General features: G+C 53.7%; 1 protein-coding gene across 4 annotated transcripts; it reads left to right on the top strand.

Moving 5' to 3' along the window:
• The first annotated feature begins 540 nt into the window (after positions 1-540).
• Positions 541-17,528, top strand: ENDOV (endonuclease V). Of its 4 annotated transcripts, none has more exons than XR_007769095.1 (9): positions 541-601; positions 2,914-3,085; positions 5,409-5,543; positions 5,927-5,966; positions 6,407-6,522; positions 6,827-6,895; positions 7,607-7,735; positions 13,894-15,990; positions 17,200-17,221. XR_007769095.1 is itself a non-coding variant. In XM_050921446.1 (9 exons), the coding sequence occupies exons 1-9, from the start codon at positions 549-551 to the stop codon at positions 17,378-17,380; spliced, it is 969 nt and encodes a 322-aa protein (XP_050777403.1). In that variant the 5' UTR covers positions 541-548; the 3' UTR covers positions 17,381-17,528. The 4 variants fall into 4 exon arrangements, 2 of the variants coding, with proteins under 2 accessions (XP_050777403.1, XP_050777402.1); XR_007769096.1 differs by lacking the exon at positions 17,200-17,221 and having other exon boundaries at positions 13,894-14,767; positions 15,914-15,995; XM_050921446.1 differs by having other exon boundaries at positions 6,410-6,522; positions 15,914-15,990; positions 17,200-17,528.
• The last annotated feature ends 784 nt before the right edge of the window (positions 17,529-18,312 follow it).

Genomic DNA, 18,312 nt, shown 5'->3' with positions numbered 1-18,312 from the left:
TCCCTCTAGCTCAGGGGTTCTCAAACGGGGTCAGGACCCTCAGGTGGGTAATGTGCTGTCAGCCTCCACCCCAAACCCCGCTTTGCCTCTAGCATTTATAATGGTGTTAAATATAAAAAGTGTTTTTAGTTTATGAGGAGTCGCCGCACTCAGAGGCTTGGGAGCCACCAGCACAAAGCTGAGAAGCCCTGCTCTAGCTCCTAGGCAGGGAGACAGCCAGGGGCACCTCCGCAGCGCCCAATGGGAGCCCTGCAGGCAGGGGAGTACGGGGAGCCGCCTGGCAGCCCCTCAGCCTAGGAGCTGGACGTGGTGGCCACTTCCAGGCGCTGCCTGAGGTAAGAGTGCCTGGCTGGAGCCTGTAACCCCTGCCCGGGCCAGCCCCTGAAGGAAGGGGAGGGGCGTGTGGGTTTCTGCGATTAGCAGTTGGCAGCCCTCGGCCGACCTGCCCCTCCGCCTGCTGACACCAGCCCGCCACGGCCCCTCGGAACGAACCGCCCCGCTCCATGTTCCCGGCGGGCGGGAAAGCCGCAGCCGCCGGAAGCGGAGCCATGGCGCGCAGAGAGGAGCCGCCGGAGCAGGGGACTCTGCGCCGCTGGGAGCGGTAACGGGAGCGGAGCTCGGCGCGGCGCGTGACGGCCCCGTAGGCAGCGCGTGCTTCCGGTTGCGGGGCATGCTGGGATGTGTACCTTGTGGCGCTGAGCGGCGAAAGCGTTGTGCGCATGCGTCGTACTGTGGCGTAATGGGCGGGTTCTCAGGGGACCCGCCCCTTCCCAGACGGACCGCGGCCCCCAGGCAGCGTCCTGAGTCCCAGGGGCCCCCGGAAAACTGAACAGCGCCGCTCTGCCCTGCTCGGCCCCGACCCTCCCTCCCTCATGTTCACAGGGCTCAGGGCTGGGGGGGCTGGCGATAAGGGATTTGGGGTGCTGGAGGGGGCTCAGGGCTGGAGCCGAGGGGTTTGAAGTGTTGGAGGGGGCTCAGGGCTGGGGCAGGGGGCTGGGGGGGCCGGCTCTGGGACGGGGCCGGGGATAAGGGATTTGGGGCGCTGGAGGGGGCTCAGGCTGGAGCCGAGGGGTTTGAAGTGTTGGCGGGGGCTCAGGGCTGGGGCAGGGGGCTGGGGGGGGCTGGGGATAAGGGATTTGGGGTGCTGGAGGGGGCTCAGGCTGGAGCCGAGGGGTTTGAAGTGTTAGAGGGGGCTCCGGGCAGGGGGCTGGGGGGGCCGGCTCTGAGACGGGGCTGGGGATAAGGGATTTGGGGCGCTGGAGGGGGCTCAGGGCTGGAGCCGAGGGGTTTGAAGTGTTGGAGGGGGCTCAGGGCTGGGGCAGGGGGCTGCGGGGGCTGGCGATAAGGGATTTGGGGTGCTGGAGGGGGCTCCAGACTGGAGCCGAGGGGTTTGAAGTGTTGGAGGGGGCTCCGCGTTGGGGCCGGCTCTGGGACGGGGCTGGGGATAAGGGATTTGGGGCGCTGGAGGGGGCTCCAGACTGGAGCCGAGGGGTTTGAAGTTTTGGAGGGGGCTCAGGGCTGGGGAAGGGGGTTGGGGGGACAGGATCCAGGTGGCACTTACCTCAGGCGGCTCCCAGAAGTGACAGCATGTCCCTGCGGCTCCTAGGCGCAGAGACAACCAAGGAGGTTCCACATGCTGCCGTTGCCCTCGCTATGGCTGCTGGCCAATGGGAGCTGCGGAGCTGGCGCTTGGGGTGGGGACAGCGCATGGAGCCTCCCTGCCTACCCTTGTGCCTAGGGCCCACAGGAACACAATGGACACTTCCAGGAACCATGTGGAGCCAGGGCAGGCAGGGAGCCTGCCTTAGCCCTGCTGCACCACTAACTGGACTTTTAAAGGCCAAGTCAGCAGTGCTGACCGGAGCCATCAGGGTCCCTTTTTGACCGAAACCAGACACCTGGGAAGCCTTGACTCCATTAGGCTGGGGCATGGGATGAGGTGGCAAAGCCTGGCCCTTTTAGGCCAAGCTGAGCTGTGGCCCCTGGTGTCGCTCAAAGGTGGGTCCCCAGTTCTATGAGTTGTCTTGACCTGGTGGTAGAAGTGGGTAGCATCCCCCCATCTCTCCCTTTCCAAGGGGCGGGCGCTGTTTGTCCAAGTGGCTCTTGGACATCACACCTGTGCTGATTCCTCATTAGGGTGACCCAATAGCAAATGTGAAAAATCTGGACAGAGTGGGGGGCAATAGGTGCCTATATGACATCTGGTCACCCTATTCCTGATGCTCTTTGGGGCTCTCCCCTGTGCTCCCTGTTAGTGAGGTGTTGTCAGGAGAGAGTGACTCTGTTCCAGTCTCTCTTCTGTGCCGCAGGCAGTGCAGTCATTCCTTCATACCCCCAGTATCCCTCTTCAGGTTTGTGGTCACTAAATGAGGTTGGTCAGGATCTGCCTTAGTACTGAGGTGAGCTGACTCCTTGGCCTCGCATGATAGGTCTCTGCAGAGATCTGGAGCCGACCAGCTTGTCAGCTTCGATTGTTTTATCCCTTCCCATCCATCCAGTGAAAAGCATCTGTTCTGGCACAGGATCTCAAATGCTTTGCAGTCAGCCCTCGTGAACCCTGCTGTGAAACACGGCATTTTTATCAGCTCCATTTTCCAATTGCAGAAATTGAAGCACACAGGTTTGCCAAGGTCATTCAGAAGCACTGACAAATTTGAGACTAGAACCTCAGAGTCCTGATGTTCTGCTTCAGTAACTAGACCACACTGCCCTAAGGAATACGCTGTCCACCTGCCAACCCATCATGTCGTTCCTAAACCAGCAATCTTGTTGAATGGAAACCTGCTGAATTAATAGAATAACACGATTTTGCAGGATGCCTGGACCAGCCTGCTTCTCCTGTGATTTCAAGGTGTTGTGTATGGAGTTGGGAATAAAAAGACACTATTTTTGTCTGTGGTTATCTTTCCTTAGGGAGCAGGCCCAGCTAAAGGCAAATGTGATTGAGGAGGACACTGAAGAATGGCAGAAAGATTCCACCTTTGCAGGACTGGAGAGAGTGGGAGGGGTAGACCTGTCTTATGTCAAAGGAAATGACACAGTCGCCTGCGCTTCCCTGGTGGTTCTCAGCTACCCAGAGCTTGAGGTAATGGCCCTTGAGTGGTGGTCTCATGGTTGGGATACCTGTAATGTAAAGGCTTTGTAGAAAACCAGCCTACCCCAAAGGGCATCATGGACTGTATCTCAGCATCACGAGGCCGCAGCCAAGCATCTGACCTAAGAAAAGGCTTTCTGCAGAGAGCATGGGTGAGGAGGAGAGAACTGAAGTGATGGTCTCTGGTATTACCTAGCAAAATTAATTTGGAAATACGTAGTTTGGTCACGTAGCTTAGAGTCCAAGAGTTACAGAGAACTTCTGGAGGCCCAGAGAGATTGTTCCAGTGTGTGGCAATTGCTCAGGAGTAGGTCAGAGATGATGATGTTGATAAGAAATAGCTCATAAACTGGCTTTGAAGATTTTGATTGAATTAGGTAAATATTGAAAATCAACAGTTTCACCCTCTATCCAGAAACAAACCGCAGAAAGGCCATTGTTATTCAACATTTATCAGAGAACAAGTTAAAACAATGTGACATTTCTAGACAGATGGTGCCTTCCTTGTCAGATCCCTCTGGTAATCAGTTAATATGAGATGTGATTTACAATGGCGCTTCCAAATCTGTTGTGAATCTCCCACATTCTGCAGTCATTAAACTTTGAATTAATAAAGATTTATCTGAGTTTGCGTACAGCTTTCAACTAATGTAAAAAGTTGTCACTAACTAAAACCCCTGACAACAAATATGGAATTTAACATTAATATCCACTGGAAATCACAGAAAGAGAATCAGATCGTGCCACAGTTCTTAGAGACTTGCCCTAGACAGCAGTGTAAGTTAATTCACCTACTGTCCTTGATCAGTGTCCTAACAGGCTTTCTTCTGGAATCCACTTGCTTTCCATAGAGGGAGAGGCCCTTTGGTCAGGCATTGATTATAAGTAAGGGTAAGTTTTTGTCACAGATATTTTTAGTAAAAGTCACGGACAAAACAGAAACATTCAGGGAAGCCATGACCTCTCCCTAACTTTTACTAAAAATATCCTTGACAAAATGGGGATCTGTGGATCCCCATACTACTTCAAGCAGGGCAGCTGCAGGGACTAAGACCTGCCTGTAGCAGCTAGGGGCTGCAGGATCTCTCTGCCACCTGTAGCTTTGGGCATCCCCCGCTGCCCGCAGGGGCTGGGAGCTCAGGGTTTCCCACCACCCATGGGGGCCAGGAGCTGCCATAGCAGTAAGGAGCTCATCCGTGCCACCTCCAGCGGCCTGGAGCTTGGGGGTTCCCCACTGCTGCCCACCAGGAGCTGGGGGGTACTCCACCACCCCTGGGGCAGGGAGCTTAGGGGTTTTCCCACTACACCCAGCGGCTGGGAGCTCAGGGGTTTTGCTGCCGGTGACAGGGAGCTGCTGGGGTATTCCCTGTCACCACCACCGGCAACAGGGGTACCTCACAGCTTCCTGCCCCAGCGGGTGGCGGTGGACCCTGCAGCTCTTGACCACCGCAAGCTAAAGTCATGGGGGCCACTAGAAGTCCATGACCTCCATGACTAAATTGCAGCCTTAATTATAAGGACAGTGATCTGCTATTGCACACTCGAATGGGGCCAAAGCATCCCTAGCCATTGGCAAAGTCCCTGCACTCATTCAGGGTAGGATAGTGTAGACAAGCACTTCATCGCTCACGGTACAAATCAGCCAGAGACCTCTTACTTTGCAAAACCCAATGTCCTTTTATTTCCCTGTGTTCATTCCCACCACCATCTATATACAACTGTGTACAATTCAGTAGGAGTAGATAGCCACCCCGAGGACAGCTATTGCCTGTTGCTAGCTAGGAGCAGCAGTTCCTCACTCCTCCTGTTCCCACTTCCTTCCTGCCAGCTTTATAGGCCTTTGCCCCAGCAGGCTCACAGGTGATTACTCTCAGGCTCCTTTAATGAGCCACACCCTGCCAGCTCCAATCAGTTCCACTTGATGGGAGCTGCGCTAACAGTTTCTGAGCTAACGGGATGGTGTAGTGCCTCTTAGGCCAGCACCCCGTTGCAGGTAGGCTAGGGCATATCTGGTCATTTTCCATCATCTGCCCATCACTTCTCTTCTCCTCTTCATACTGAGGGGACAAGTTGACATGAGCTAATGGGCAGCATTTGTGTTTAACTTTGGGGGAGTGGCCCAGCAGGGTTAGGGGAGAGTATTGAAGCGAGAGAGAGAGAGAGAATATAAATCCTGGAGAAGAAATATCTGAGCTGGTCAGGATTAAGCCAGCTAGGGCCTGGGTTCAGCACACTGATTCTGGTGCCTACTGTGTTAAGGTGCCTCTTGCAGACATGAGTCTGTGTTCTTAGCACTATCCTTGTTTTGTCCCAGGTGCTATATGAGGATTGCCAGATGGTAACCGTGAGTGCCCCCTACCTGGCAGGATACTTAGCTTTTCGAGAGGTCCCTTTCCTGGTGGAAGCTACTCAGAGACTTCAGGAGCGAGAGCCTGGGCTCAGGCCTCAGGTGCAGCATGTTCCTTCCTCTCATGGGGAGATGTCCCTGGGGTACTGAATGTACCTGAAAAGAAAGCCTCCCTAGAGGTTGCCCTGCCAGCACCTCTGCAGCAGGCAGGGCAGGGTGCACCCTAACATAGCCTTGTTGTTGTGTTTGCTTCACTGTCTCTGTGGGGATGGGGAAAGCGAGCCAGTGGCCAGCCAGACTTCACCTGATTTGTGAGCAGGGAAGGCAAGATGCAGGGATAACTCCCATCCTTGCTTTAGTACTATGGGGGTGCAGGGCACTGGGCTGCAATAGAAAGATCAGCTCCGTACTCCCGGGGATGGTCATCAAAAGGGGCATGAAAGAGACTATGTGGTAACTAACACATCACCTGGTGGTTCTTCCAGGTGCTGCTCGTAGATGGGAATGGCGTGCTCCATCACAGAGGTATGAGAGAGCCCTGCCCCCGACAGGGACTGCCCCTCCAAGCCCTAGGAGAGAGTGCTGCCCCCTGATGGGGGACTCCCAGGCTCCAAGAGAGAGTCCTGCTGTTCACTAGGGTCCCAAGAAGGCGACATTAAATAATTATCATCTAGCAATAGGCTAATTCCCCTCCCCTAGAGGCATTGATTGGGTTCTGATCCCAGCTGGAGGTTCTGGAACCTCCAGCTTCAGGGTTAACAGACTGCCCCTCTGTGGAGAACTCTGTCCCTGTGGCACTGGTCCCCATCTGCCAGAACCACCCACTCTGTGCTTGGCTGTAGTGTTGTCACAGTCTTACAGATGTACCCGGGGCTGTCCCTTCTGACGCAGGTCACCAGAACAGGGTAGAGAACCCCATTGCTGGCCCCTTCCTGTTTCTCTTGACCATCTCTTGGCTTGTTCAGCAGGGTTTGGTGTGGCCTGCCACCTGGGGGTGCTGACAGGCCTGCCCTGTATTGGTGTGGCCAAAAACCTCCTGCAGGTCGATGGCCTGGCCAAGGATGAGCAGCACAAGGGGCAGGTAAGGCCAACGCGAGCATCCCTCCCTCCTGTGCCAGTGAGGGAAATGAAGTAAGAGCCTTGGTGAGAGGGAGCTCCTAGCAGCCCCCCTCCTGGTCTCTCCCACCATGAGGAGTTGGGGAGCCACATGCTGGCTGGTAAGAGGCAGCTCCCGGGTTCTCCAACCCAGCAGGAAGTGCTGGCGGTACAGTATTACGGGAGCCTGCTCAGACAGAGAAGGGAAGTTCTGGTGTAGGCTCTTCCAGACCCTCCTGGAAGTGGTGCACTGGAGTTCTAACCAGCTGGCCCTTGGGTACTCGTTTTAGATCCGCGACCTGCAGATGGGAGGAGATGTATTCCCTCTGAGGGGCACCTCCGGGAGAGTCCTGGGCATGGTGAGTCATGGAGAAGGCCCAGCTGTGACCAACACGCAGAGCAGACTCCCCATGTTCCCTAGCCTGGCTCAAATGGGAAGGAGGGAGGGGACAAAGTGTGGTGCAGCTCTCTGCAGCCCAGTGACAATAAGCCAGGAGGGCAGGATCTGAGCAGGCAGAGCTAACACTCACCTCCTATTCCTTTCAGCCCAAGGCGTGGGATCCCTCCTGGGATGCATGGCCACTTTGTCATATGTGACAGTGGTATGGGAGCTGCCATGTCCTGGTCTATCTGCCCATGTCCTGCGCCATTATAGCAAAGAGGCAAAGCACTGGCAGGAGTTTTTTCTGTGGCAGGTCTCCAGACTGTGAGACAGGAACCTCTGCAACTTGGTGGAAAAGGCAGCTTGGGAGATTGTGGGGCTGGCTGGGTCCCCACTCAGAGCTGGCAGGTGTTGGCTGCCTCCCTTGCCTGGGTATATTCTCCACTGAGCAAGGTCCCTTGCTCTGAGCAGTGTGAAATATTGGGGATGGGAGTATAAGGAGCCCTAGGAGACAGACCCTCCCTGTGATGCTCCCAAGCAGAGAAGAGCAGTAAAGCCTGAGTCTCTGAAATGTCTGACACTCCCCTGCTCTCCCAAGTGTCTCCATGTGTGTTTGCAATCACCAACATCTTGCATTTGTTTTAAACAAGCCCCAAAGCTCTAGTCTGTCCGGTTTCCAACCCTCCAGGCCCTGCGCAGCTACAATAAGAGCACAAAGCCCATCTACGTCTCCGTGGGCCACAGGACGTGCTTGGATTCGGCGGTGCGCCTCGTCCAGTCCTGCTGTAGGTACCGGATCCCAGAGCCCATCCGACAGGTGCGATGGCAGGGGCAGGTAGGGGGTGGGGAGCCGAGCCTGTCATGGGAGACATGGCCGGTTAGAGAAGGGGTGACAGGCATCTGTGAATGACAGGGCTGTGCCGGCAGGTTGGCCTCAATTCCCCAAGAGCAGCACCTAAGTCTGCTGGGCCGTCCCCTCCAGCTATGGGCTACAGCCGATCCTGGCGGTTCTGATCTACCTGTCGTCTTTATAGAACTGCTCCTTCCCTTTCTTTGTCCTCCTGACCTGTCCCTGACACACGGTGCATAGAAGCACCCGCAGCCCTCAGTGCGGATCCAGCCTGGTGGGGCTCTCTGCTCCTCACTGCAGGCTGGCTCTGGAGTTAATAATGCAGAGGAGCTGGAGGCGCAGCGTTCCCAGAATGTGCAGCCGAACACAGACTGCAGTGTTTATCCTCTGGGCTATGGGGTGTGCCGCACTCCGCAACAAGCTGCAGGCTGCCAGATCAGATGTAGCCTGTAGGTGGCAGCACTAGATCGCATGCAGTGCCTCTTGCTGCCAGAGATTTTATAATTAAATCACAGCAGGGCTGGAGAAATGAGTCTCGAAGTGTGAAGCCATTGGGATTTCTACCCAGAGAAGAGCTTCCTTCTCCTCAGGATCACCCTACCATTAGCAGTTCAGGCAGGCTGCCCTGCTCAGCATTCGGGGAGCAGAGTCTGTTCTGTGTCCCCTTTGTAACATCACCCAGGAGCGCTGAGCCTTCGATTGCTACACCTTGGCCTTCCTCCCGTGTCTGCCAGCCCTGGCTCTGCTGCTTTCTGAGCAGTATTGAGAAGGCTCCTACCAAGGCCAGACGCACAGGCGCGGCAGACAGAAGTTGTTCGTTGGTATTGTGATATTTTCTGAAAATTGAACCGTGTGACACTGTTTAGTTGTAGAACGACCAGCAAACCTCAAAGCAAAACTGCCCATTGGCATCTCCAGACCAGAGCTGATCATGGAGTTTCTGGTCCCATATCTCACCTCCTGACAGACTGGAGCAGTCTTACAGGTCATCTGGTCCCATATCTCACTGCCAGCAGGGCCAGCACCCAGTGCTTCAGGAGACAGGCTCTCATAGTGGCACTTGGGGGCGTGTTAGGAGGGAAGGGGAAAAGCCTTCCCCAGTGGAAACATGCCCATAGTTCTCTTGGAAATCATTTTGACTCAGGTGCTGTACTCCTCACAGCTGCTTTGTCACCTTCAGCCCCGTTCCCATGCCTCTTCTTTGGGACTGGCTGCTAGACTCCTCCAGCTGACCTGCGGCATTAGTTAAAGGGACAAAACGTATTTGCTGGGGACTCCTTCCAGGAGAAGATTTGAGAACCATCTCCAAGGATTAGAAGGGTGTGAACCCAAGGAGGGAGAGGAATTATTCAGCACAGGGGTTCTTGGACTTTTTCACAGTATGGGTCATATCTTCATGGGGAGTGTGTCATAGACACTCATATGGACCTCACCAGTTCACTATCTCGTGGAACCTGCCCCTCATCACACAGCCTCCCAGGGGTTATGACAACAATCACCTACAAGAAACAAGAACTTTACTAGCAAAGGATGTAACGTCTTTTGATGTATTTAGTGGCTGGAGGCGAGATAGCGGAGCCGGCACCAGCTAGGTCTCCACAGATGCTGTAGCTGTTCCCGCGAGCAGAGTTTGGGAAGCCTCTGGTTTGGGTGGTCTAGGGAGGAGGAACCGGATAAAACTGAGCAAACACTGAACATTCAACAACATTGTGCAACCCTTTTCCTGAGACCTAGCTGACATAGAACAGGGATTAGCGTGTGGTAGGGCTGAAAGCTTCAGCCCTTTGAGTTAAAAGTGGGCTGAGTAAAGCACCAGAAAATAGAATGTAGGGGTCCTTCCTGCACTAAGAACAGGAGTACTTGTGGTACCTTAGAGACTAACAAATTTATTAGAGCATAAGCTTTTGTGGGCTAAAACCCACTTCATCGGATACATAGAATGGAACATAGTAAGAAGATATATATATACATACAGAGAGCATGAAAAAGTCGAAGTAGCCATACCAACTGTAAGAGGCTAATTAATTAAGTTGAGGTATTATCAGCAGGAGGAAAAAAAAACTTTTGTAGTGATAATCAAGATGGCCCATTTTAGACAGTTGATCAGAAGGTGTGAGGATACTTAACATGGGGAAATAGATTCAATCTGTGTAATGACCCAACCACTTCCGGTCTCTATTCAAACCCAAGTTAATGGTATCTGGTTTGCATATTAATTCAAGCTCAGCAGTTTCTTGTTGGAGTCTTTTTTTTTTGAAGCTTTTTTTGAAGCTGTTGCAAAATTGCCACCTTTAAGTTTGTTGCTGAGTGACCAGAGAGGTTGAAGTGTTCTCCGACTGGTTTTTGAATGTCATGATTCCTGATGTCAGATTTGTGTATTTCTCTGTGGTGAGCCTGCAGGTTGTTGAGGAGATGTGAAAGGGGAATATCCTACAGCAGGTTTTGCCTGGGTAGTCCTGTATGATCACAGCTTTTCTGATGCCCAAGGTGAACCTTCAGGGTTGTCAGCCCTTGAAGCTTTTCCTGGTTCTGAAGGTTCTGTTAGCTTCAAACACGCGCAGCGCACAGCTGAGCTCAGCTCTTCCATTCCCTCCTTCGCTGGGCTATGGTGCCGTCTTACATGAAGGCAGTGGCTGTGTAGCTGCTGTGGGGACATAAACGTGCCACCTTGCTGGAGACACAGCTGGCCCCATCCTGCACTGGGGTACACGTGGCTAAGTTGTACGAAGTGGATACCAGACATCATCTCGGCCATGGACGCAGTCGTATTTGAATTTAGAACAAGAGATGGCTTTGCTGACTCTGGGCATGTGTCTCAGATACAGCAAGTGTAGTGAACTTTCAGAGGAAGTAGAGGGAAATTCATTGTCTCCTACACTAAATATTTACATCTTGTTTGGACCTCATTCCACAAGTCAATACCAGGCAGAGGCATGAGAACGCTGTGTGTGTGGAGGTAGCACTCTGTCTCCTCTGGCAGGCTCATGAATATCCCAGCCAGAGGGACCTCCCAGGTGCAACTCAAACAAAGGAACCCAGGTGAACATGAACCATTCTCCCACTGCCACAGGCAAAACACCCACCTGCAGCTACTGGTGTCATTTCACTAAATCTGCCTAAATCGCCAACATGAGCTCCTCATGACATGTCTGTGGGTGCAAGAATTCCAAGCCTGTCCAGATTCCAAGGTACCCGTGCATGAGGTATGAAGTGGAGCCTTTTAGCAAATGAGTTCCCAGCTTTTGACTCCCCAGGATGGAACAGGACCTGCACCAGGATATGCTTTGTTACTCTGCTGGCTTGACTTTCTGCTTTGCTGCCCATCAGACTCCTGCTCACTAGATGACCCTTTTCACTCCAGCTGGCAGCTTGCCCAGCAGAGCAATCTGCAGGGCATCCCTGGCCTGCCACAAAGCGGCAGAGAGGCAAGTCTCAGTTGTTGCCCCTGGATGCTGCACTTTCAAGCCGCTGCACCTGTGCTGTTAAACTCTCCTCCATCAAGGAACTGGAACCAAAGCTATCAGCTCTGCCCTGCCTGTTGCAAGTTCCTGCTATCCAGTGGGGGATTGCCAGCTGAGGGCCAGAACCCCCTACTTCCTGAGACCTGACCCTCCTTCCCCCTCCACCAGCATGCTGTGCCCACATGTGCCACTGCCGCCCATTCACAAAATAGACAAGGTAGAAATTCCAGACCCCTAATGCCAGCATTAGTCCCCTCCGAAAATAGAAGGGATTATTACAGCACAATGATCCATCTTATTGATTAGCCTCTTGGTTAATAAGCTGGGTTAAGCTGTGTCTCAGCACAGCATTAGGAGTGAGGGCTGGCAAGTAACTTGCTGCCTAATCAAGCCTTAGCTGCGTTGTTGGGCGAACTTGGTTTGGGGTTTTTTCCTCCTGCAGAAGAACAGTAAGTGAATGAGGCTTTTGCTACTTGGGCTCCCAGCAGGCATTTTATCAAGCAGTCTGTTTCCCTTGTTATGAAATTCATCACGTAATGTCTTATCCTGAAGAGTGATCAGAGTTATTTGTCAGCTGAGTTATGAAACTGTCCAATTATGAACAGGGAAAAAAATTCCTCCAAACAAACTGCTCCTTATGTAACCGTATTTCATTGTCTGGCATGTGGAATTGGTGAGTGGCTCTTAAGCAACATCTCCAGCACAGAGCTTGCAGGGAGGCGTGAAGCAAGCTAGTGGGGAGTTGGGTGCAGGAATTTGCACAACCAGCACAAACATGTGAGTTTCATCCAGGGCAGCCTCGGGGCGTTTTATTAATCCACCTCACTAGTTCTGGCCTTGTACATTTATCTAGTTCCCTTCAGCTGGAAGGAGCCCAAACTGCTTCAGAGGAGGGTTGTATCATGAAGCCATCTCTGGTGCTGTTCTGAGCTACCACCATGCAGTGAGGTTTTTAAGAGAGGAAGTGAAGAATGACTTTCCCAAATGAAGCTTTGGGGGAAAATTAGCCCAGAACTCCTACCATTACCCTTGTTGAGGTGGCTATGGCTTCTTTAATGACCACAAAGAGCTGTATCTCACTGGAAAGATGATCCCTTGCACCACACCAGGCCATTGGTTCAGCAATGACTCTGACCTAGCACCAGTGCTGAGTCACCAGCAGCACATTCTATAGCTCTCTCTGTTTTCTTTGAAGGCCTCCCAGCCAAATACAGAGCAGGCCCTGTCCTGCTTAGCTGAGGAGATTTGACAAAGGTGTGGTTTCCTCCGTGAATCTCCCACCTGAGAACGAGCTGTGCTCTGGGAAATAAAGCTATCTGATCTAAGAGTTTGCTTCCACCAGAATTGCTCCTTAAGGATTTCATGTGTCACGTGGAGGACCCTTGGTTCATGACCACTTCTAGGCATCCTCATCCTGGGCTGCCAGGGCTGCCACAGCAGCACTGGGGCAGGCTGGTGCGGGCTGGTGTGTGACCTCACCCTGCAGCCCAGAGCAGGGGAGGGAGACTCATTCCCAGAACCAGCCTAGCTCTCAGTTGGGACATGGAAACCTTTGCCCATAGGTCACCAGTTCAAATCTATCCCCAGGCAAGTCATTCCCAGCTGTTAGCTGGCCTGTGTGCAATGAGTTGCTGGGTCTCAGCCTACTTCCTAATGGACAGGTGTCTGCATCCCTATAGCCACTGCCACTGCTGGCACCAGTGGGGCCCTGGTCTCATGCTCAACCGTGGGGCCAAGACTGAACCAGCCATGGAGACCAAATGACCCGCTTGCCCCCGGACAGGGCCCTCTCCTGCTGTGGCTGAGGTTGCTGGAGGGGCAGTGTGAGTAAAGTTTGCCCTGCTGCTGCAGCCCCCCTGTGTGTGGCTAGAGGGACGGGTGTGGCCACATCTACCTTGGCTGGGAGGATAGTGCATTAGTTGACTGCTGCGATGGGGGAGTGAGTGACACTTCTGCCATAGCCCAGCTCTGCCGCCCCTTGGCGATGCTCCTCCCAGCAGCAGGGTGAGAATGTTCCCAGTGCTGCTGGCTCGCACAGTAGCAACCCTCATGCTGGGAGCAGCAGGTGGGGAGGAAGCTGAGAGTCCAGTGTCTATAGACAGCGAACACCTCCACCCAGGGGCGACCCTGACCCAGCAGCACTCGCTGCCACTCCAGGAAAAAGCAATTAAAACACTCAAGCACTTTGTTCCCCGCCTGCCTGTTTCCAGCACAGGGAGGGAGCTGTGAGCCACAGAGCCAGGTGCTGGCAGGGCGAAATTGGCACAGGGCCTTTGTGCTGCTGCTCAGACTGATGTGGCTCCCAGCAGCTTCCTGCGGGCAGAGGGGCACTTGTCCTTCCCTCTGTGGCCAGGCCCAATGGCTGTAGCAAGGGGTGGTGGGGGCAGTGAGCACGCGAAGGTGCAGCCGTGTCCTGGACTGAAGCAGAGGCAGCTCCTGTCCAGGCCAGCGCCTGCTGTTCAGGTCAGGCTAAGGCAGCAGTCTCAGAGTATCAGGGAGCAGCTCCTCAAAAGTGCATTCTCCCCCTCCCCCACTCCCCTGCACCTGGGATCAGTAAATACCCGTCTCTGAGGGGAGGGAGACTGGCTTGCTCTCTCAGGGACTCTCACCTGCCATTGGGGTTCTAACGGGTCTTTTTTGTCTCCTGTATTTGTGCCCCAATAGGATGACACCCTGGGGCTGCGCAAAGCATCACTCTTTCCTGCAGTTACATTTGGAGGGGGCTTTGCTCCCCCATCGAGGAGGTTCTTATGGACAGAGGGAGAAGCCAATTGGACTGCTTTAGGCATGAAGGAGTGTGGTACACCTTGAAGGGACAGGTTGGAGCCTGTGGCTAAAAGGGAGAGTACAGGAGGTCATACTGAAAGGTGAACTGTCAGGCTGGAGAAAGGTTAATAGTGACGTTCCTCAAGGATCAGTCTTGGGACCAATCTTGTTTAACATTTTCATTCATGACCTTGGCACAAAAAGTGAGAGTGTGCTAATAAAATTTGCAATAACACAAAGTTGGGAGGAATTGCCAGTATGGAGGAGGACCGGAATATCATACAAGAAGATTTGGATAACCTTTAAAATTGGAGTAATAGAAATCGGATGAAATGTAATAGTGCAAAGTGCAAGGTCATGCACTTAGGAACTAACAGCAGGAATTTTAGCTGTAAGCTGGGAACGGATCTGCTGGAAGCCACAGAGGAGGAGAAAGACCTGGCTGTATTGGTCTTGGGGTAGAGTCTGGACTCTAGGATCTTGTGAGGTGAGATGGTCCCAGAGCTCAGGCTCTGCGCCCAGAAGTCTGCACTGCAATTAAACAGCCCTGCGAGCCCAAGTCAGCTGCACGGGCCAGCCGCGGGTGTCTGATTGCGGTGTATACGTACGCTGTGAGTCTGAGACAGCCTGGGGGATAACCAGAGGCCCTGCCCTAGGACTGGGCTATGGTAACAGGAACCCGACCAAGAGAGAGGGAAGCAGAAGCCGGCAGCTGCAGTGGGTGGCATTATTTCACCAAGCAGAGCAGCCTAACCAGAGCCTTTGCCGTGAGGTGAGCCCCTTACACCACAGGTGAGGCTGCTGAACCTTTCGCTGAAATTCTGGGTCCCACTCCCTCTTCCTCTTTGCCCAAGGTGCAGTCCAGGCTCTGCTTCCAGGTGCCCTGCTGAGGGGGAGCGTGCCATGTCCCTGCTGCTCCATGGGCTGGGTGCAAGGGGCAGCTGGGAAATAATTCAGGCAGCTCCCCCTTCACCTCAGCCATTGCCAGGGGTCTGGATTCACTCTGTAGGTCAGTATCCACTTCCTGCTTTGCCTCTTGCCACCATAAGTGGAGACTGGCCTGTCATGTCCCTGCACCACATCTGAGGGCATCAGAGCCAAGGAGGAGAGGGGGCAGATGCCAGCCGGGTGAGAGTTGGGTATGGTACGAGCTGTGCAGAATCTCACGAGGAGGCATGTTAATTGTATTTCTACTGGACATCCCAGGCTCTTGGGTCTCTTAGAGGCCTCTGGCTGAGACCAGCTGAACTCACCAGAGCTCCTGGACTGTGTGTCGAGAGCTAGAGGGATTTGATGGGGATTTGCTCTTCCAGCTGAGCTGCCTGGCTGTTACCCCTTGACTTTGTTGCCTGTTGCCCCCTGCCCCCAGTGCTTGGGAGAGGCCCAGGGCTGAGCTGGCCCTTGACACTGACTGGTGTGTGCCTGCTGCCCACTCTGTGCCTTGCCGTCTTCCGCTGTGGTAAATGCAGAGTTGGGGAGCTGGGCTTTAGGAAATCTCATTTCTGCTTCCAAAATCAACCGTGCTGCAGCTAAGGCTGCCTGGGCCGAGACCCTTCTCCTCCATTTTGGGTCTTTGTCTTCTCGGCCCATGTGCAGTTGAGGGGTAAGTGGAGTGGGATAAGGTCAGGGCGGCAGTTGGGTCCCTCGTGTGGGAGCCCTACCTGGGACTGCCGGCCGTATGCTACAGATAGCTTGGGGGTGAAGGGGGCTGAGCCTTCATGCCCCTCTCACTTGGAGAGGATGAATGCTGTGCTTAGACTGGGGATGGACTGCGCACCAGGGCCCTGTGGAGTAACTCCGCCTCCTGCCCTGTGCAGCTGCCTGAGAGCATCTGCTTCGCACAGTTCTTTAGAGGGCGTGGGCAGTCTGACCAATCAAGTCTTCAGTCTTCTCTAATCCGTCTCCTCCCCAATTGCAGGCTGACATCAGATCCAGAGAGTACATCCGGACGCACCTGTCCTCCCCACTGGGGGGCACATCTCCTGGGCCAGGGAGGTAGGTGTGTGGGTGGTCTAAGCAACCGCACGTCCAGAGGGGATCTGCTCATGTAATGCTCTTGGGTAATTGCATTAAAGGGACAGTTGGGGTAACAAGGCGGGATAAAGGGCAGCAGGGCGCATGCTGCCCCCACGGAGCAGGAGATTTCTGACGGGTGCCGTCTGTGCTGCATCATGTGTTCCCGCTGAAGGTGCAGCGTCCTGGGCTGGCTGGACCATGAGACTGCGAAAGGTCACTGGGGATTTTGTCTGTTTCCGGTGTACATGATAAGCCAAGTGCTAAGGCCCCTGTGTGTGATGTGAAGGTGGACGAAAATACCCTGCAAGGAGCTGGCCTCTGTGCCTTAATGAATAAAGAAAGGGCCAGGCCACCTCATTCTTTTGTAATGCAGGGCTGGATTCGGCCCTGGTATATTGGTGTAAATCCAGAGAAACCCCTCTGGTGTCTATGTGATTTCACTGGTGTCAATCCGGAATTAGTGAGATTCTCTAAGTCATTCTCTTGATATCAACCCCCTGTCCCCTTTTTATTTCAATGTAGAGACAACATTTTCAGCACAGTTCCTGGCAGCTCATAGCTGCCTTCTCTGTCCTACAGTCACCTGTGCAAACAAGGGGCTGGAGAGAGACAGGACAATAAAACTAAATGAAGATTAGCCTGGTTAGTGATGGGCAAATTGCTCTCAGGTCTCCCAGGCTGATCCGCCCTAGAGGGGATCGTAAGGACTAGAGCAGAGCTGGGTATGGTGTGGAGGTTGGTGCTGGTTAATGTGATGCTCTGATACTGCTGATTGGAGGCAGGCATGATGGGGGGAGGCAATGTTCAGAACTCGCAGGAACAACTCTACCTGTACACCACAGCCTGCTCTGCTGGCCTGCCACCTCCACAGCTCTGCAATGCACCATACCAGCACTGCATGCTAATCCGAGCCTGAGATCCCCACACCCCTGGCTTGGCTGATGCCCCTCAATCCCAACTTGCAGCACCTTCCTGCTGGGCCAGTCCTGGGCAGATGCTGACAGTCCCGTCGAATGCATGCCCCAAGTTGAGACCCCAAACTCATGCGTGAGATATCAGCACCAGTGTCTCAAGATGGTGCCCCAGAGTTCCCGTATCTCCAGCTGCAGTTCCCAGAGTTGCAGGGAGTCACCTAAGTTGGTTTGGCTTTTTTTTACTCCTCAGGACCTTTCCTTGTTCTTGTTCCAGGAGGGAAGAGGCTGAGCCCAAGCATTACTTTGGCCCCAGGAAGACACTGCCCAGGCCCAGTGTGAACTTGGGCCTTCCACCCCCTCTGGAATCAGAACTCCAAGAAGTCTCTACAGGGCAGCGTGACTCACCGTCCACACCAGGAACTCAGGGTCCTTCGTGGGGTGAAACGCCAGGATAACCAGAGATTAACCAGGAGACGGCTTCCCCCTGGCTCTGCTAATGGGGCAGGAGCCCCGGCCTTTGATGGTTCGTAAATTCTAGAGAATATTTTATATTCCAATTTTGAAACCACACACTGTAAAAATAAATTCTCACCAGTGCTCGTACACTAACAAAGCAGTGTTTGGGAGTCAAGGGAGGGATTATGTGCAGCAAGACTGTGAGAATTCACTTTGGGTGGTTTCTTAACAAACGAGTTAAAAACAACATGAAGCTCCCAGTTTGACACTGGCTTCTTGCCAATCCCTTTCGTGACACAGTCTCATGGACTTCCTGCTCCCCATCCTCCTTTTACCCTTTCCTCCCCACTTCTCCAGCCTGTGTGTTTGTGTCACTTCACACCTCTCAGGGGAACAGAAGCCCAATAACTAGCTGCTGCTAGTCCTGACAGACGGGCAGAGGACTCTGTGTTTTGGGTGGGCGTGTAACTCACAAGGGAGGTGCGGGAGCCAGCAATCTGCTGCATGGTTTGGAGGAGGGGAGCTGCTAGGCTCTAAGTCCTGAATTTGGATCCCTGGGAAGCAAACAGGCTCCTTGGTACACAGGTCGTGCAGTCCTTGGTCCATCAGGTCTCAATAGCTGCTGCTCTGCCTGCTGTCAGTTACCGAACCTTGGTGGCCTTATGCAAGAAATCATTCCTCTGTGTAAATGGTGCTGCAGTTTTGTCAGTCTCCATGGGACCTGCACGGTGAGCCCTGCTAGGAGCAGCATCCACACAGCATGGCGTGTTGTTTCACATTGTTCTAGTGACCTTCCTCACAGCCAATGGCATAGGCCAATCCTTCACAAAGAACTGAACAGAAGTGGCATTCCATAGCAAGGAGCCAGATAAAGCCCAGGCAGGGGTCCGATAGCCTGACTGGAGTAGGGGCATTGGGGTCAGGTTACTGG

Source organism: Gopherus flavomarginatus, chromosome 12 (genome assembly GCF_025201925.1).
Source record: "Gopherus flavomarginatus isolate rGopFla2 chromosome 12, rGopFla2.mat.asm, whole genome shotgun sequence".
Taxonomy (NCBI): Eukaryota; Metazoa; Chordata; order Testudines; family Testudinidae; genus Gopherus; species Gopherus flavomarginatus.
The sequence above is the reverse complement of the archived record's forward strand: the minus strand, read 5'-3'. Positions and strand labels throughout refer to the sequence as shown.

Excerpts from the sequence above, each read along its gene's own strand:
- ENDOV (XM_050921445.1), top strand. The coding sequence starts at position 549 with ATGGCGCGCAGAGAGGAGCCGCCGGAGCAGGGGACTCTGCGCCGCTGG. Across the intron at positions 602-2,913 it reads ACTCTGCGCCGCTGGGAGCG|GGAGCAGGCCCAGCTAAAGG; the intron begins GTAACGGGAGCG and ends ATCTTTCCTTAG. Across the intron at positions 7,736-15,913 it reads TCCCAGAGCCCATCCGACAG|GCTGACATCAGATCCAGAGA; the intron begins GTGCGATGGCAG and ends CCCCAATTGCAG.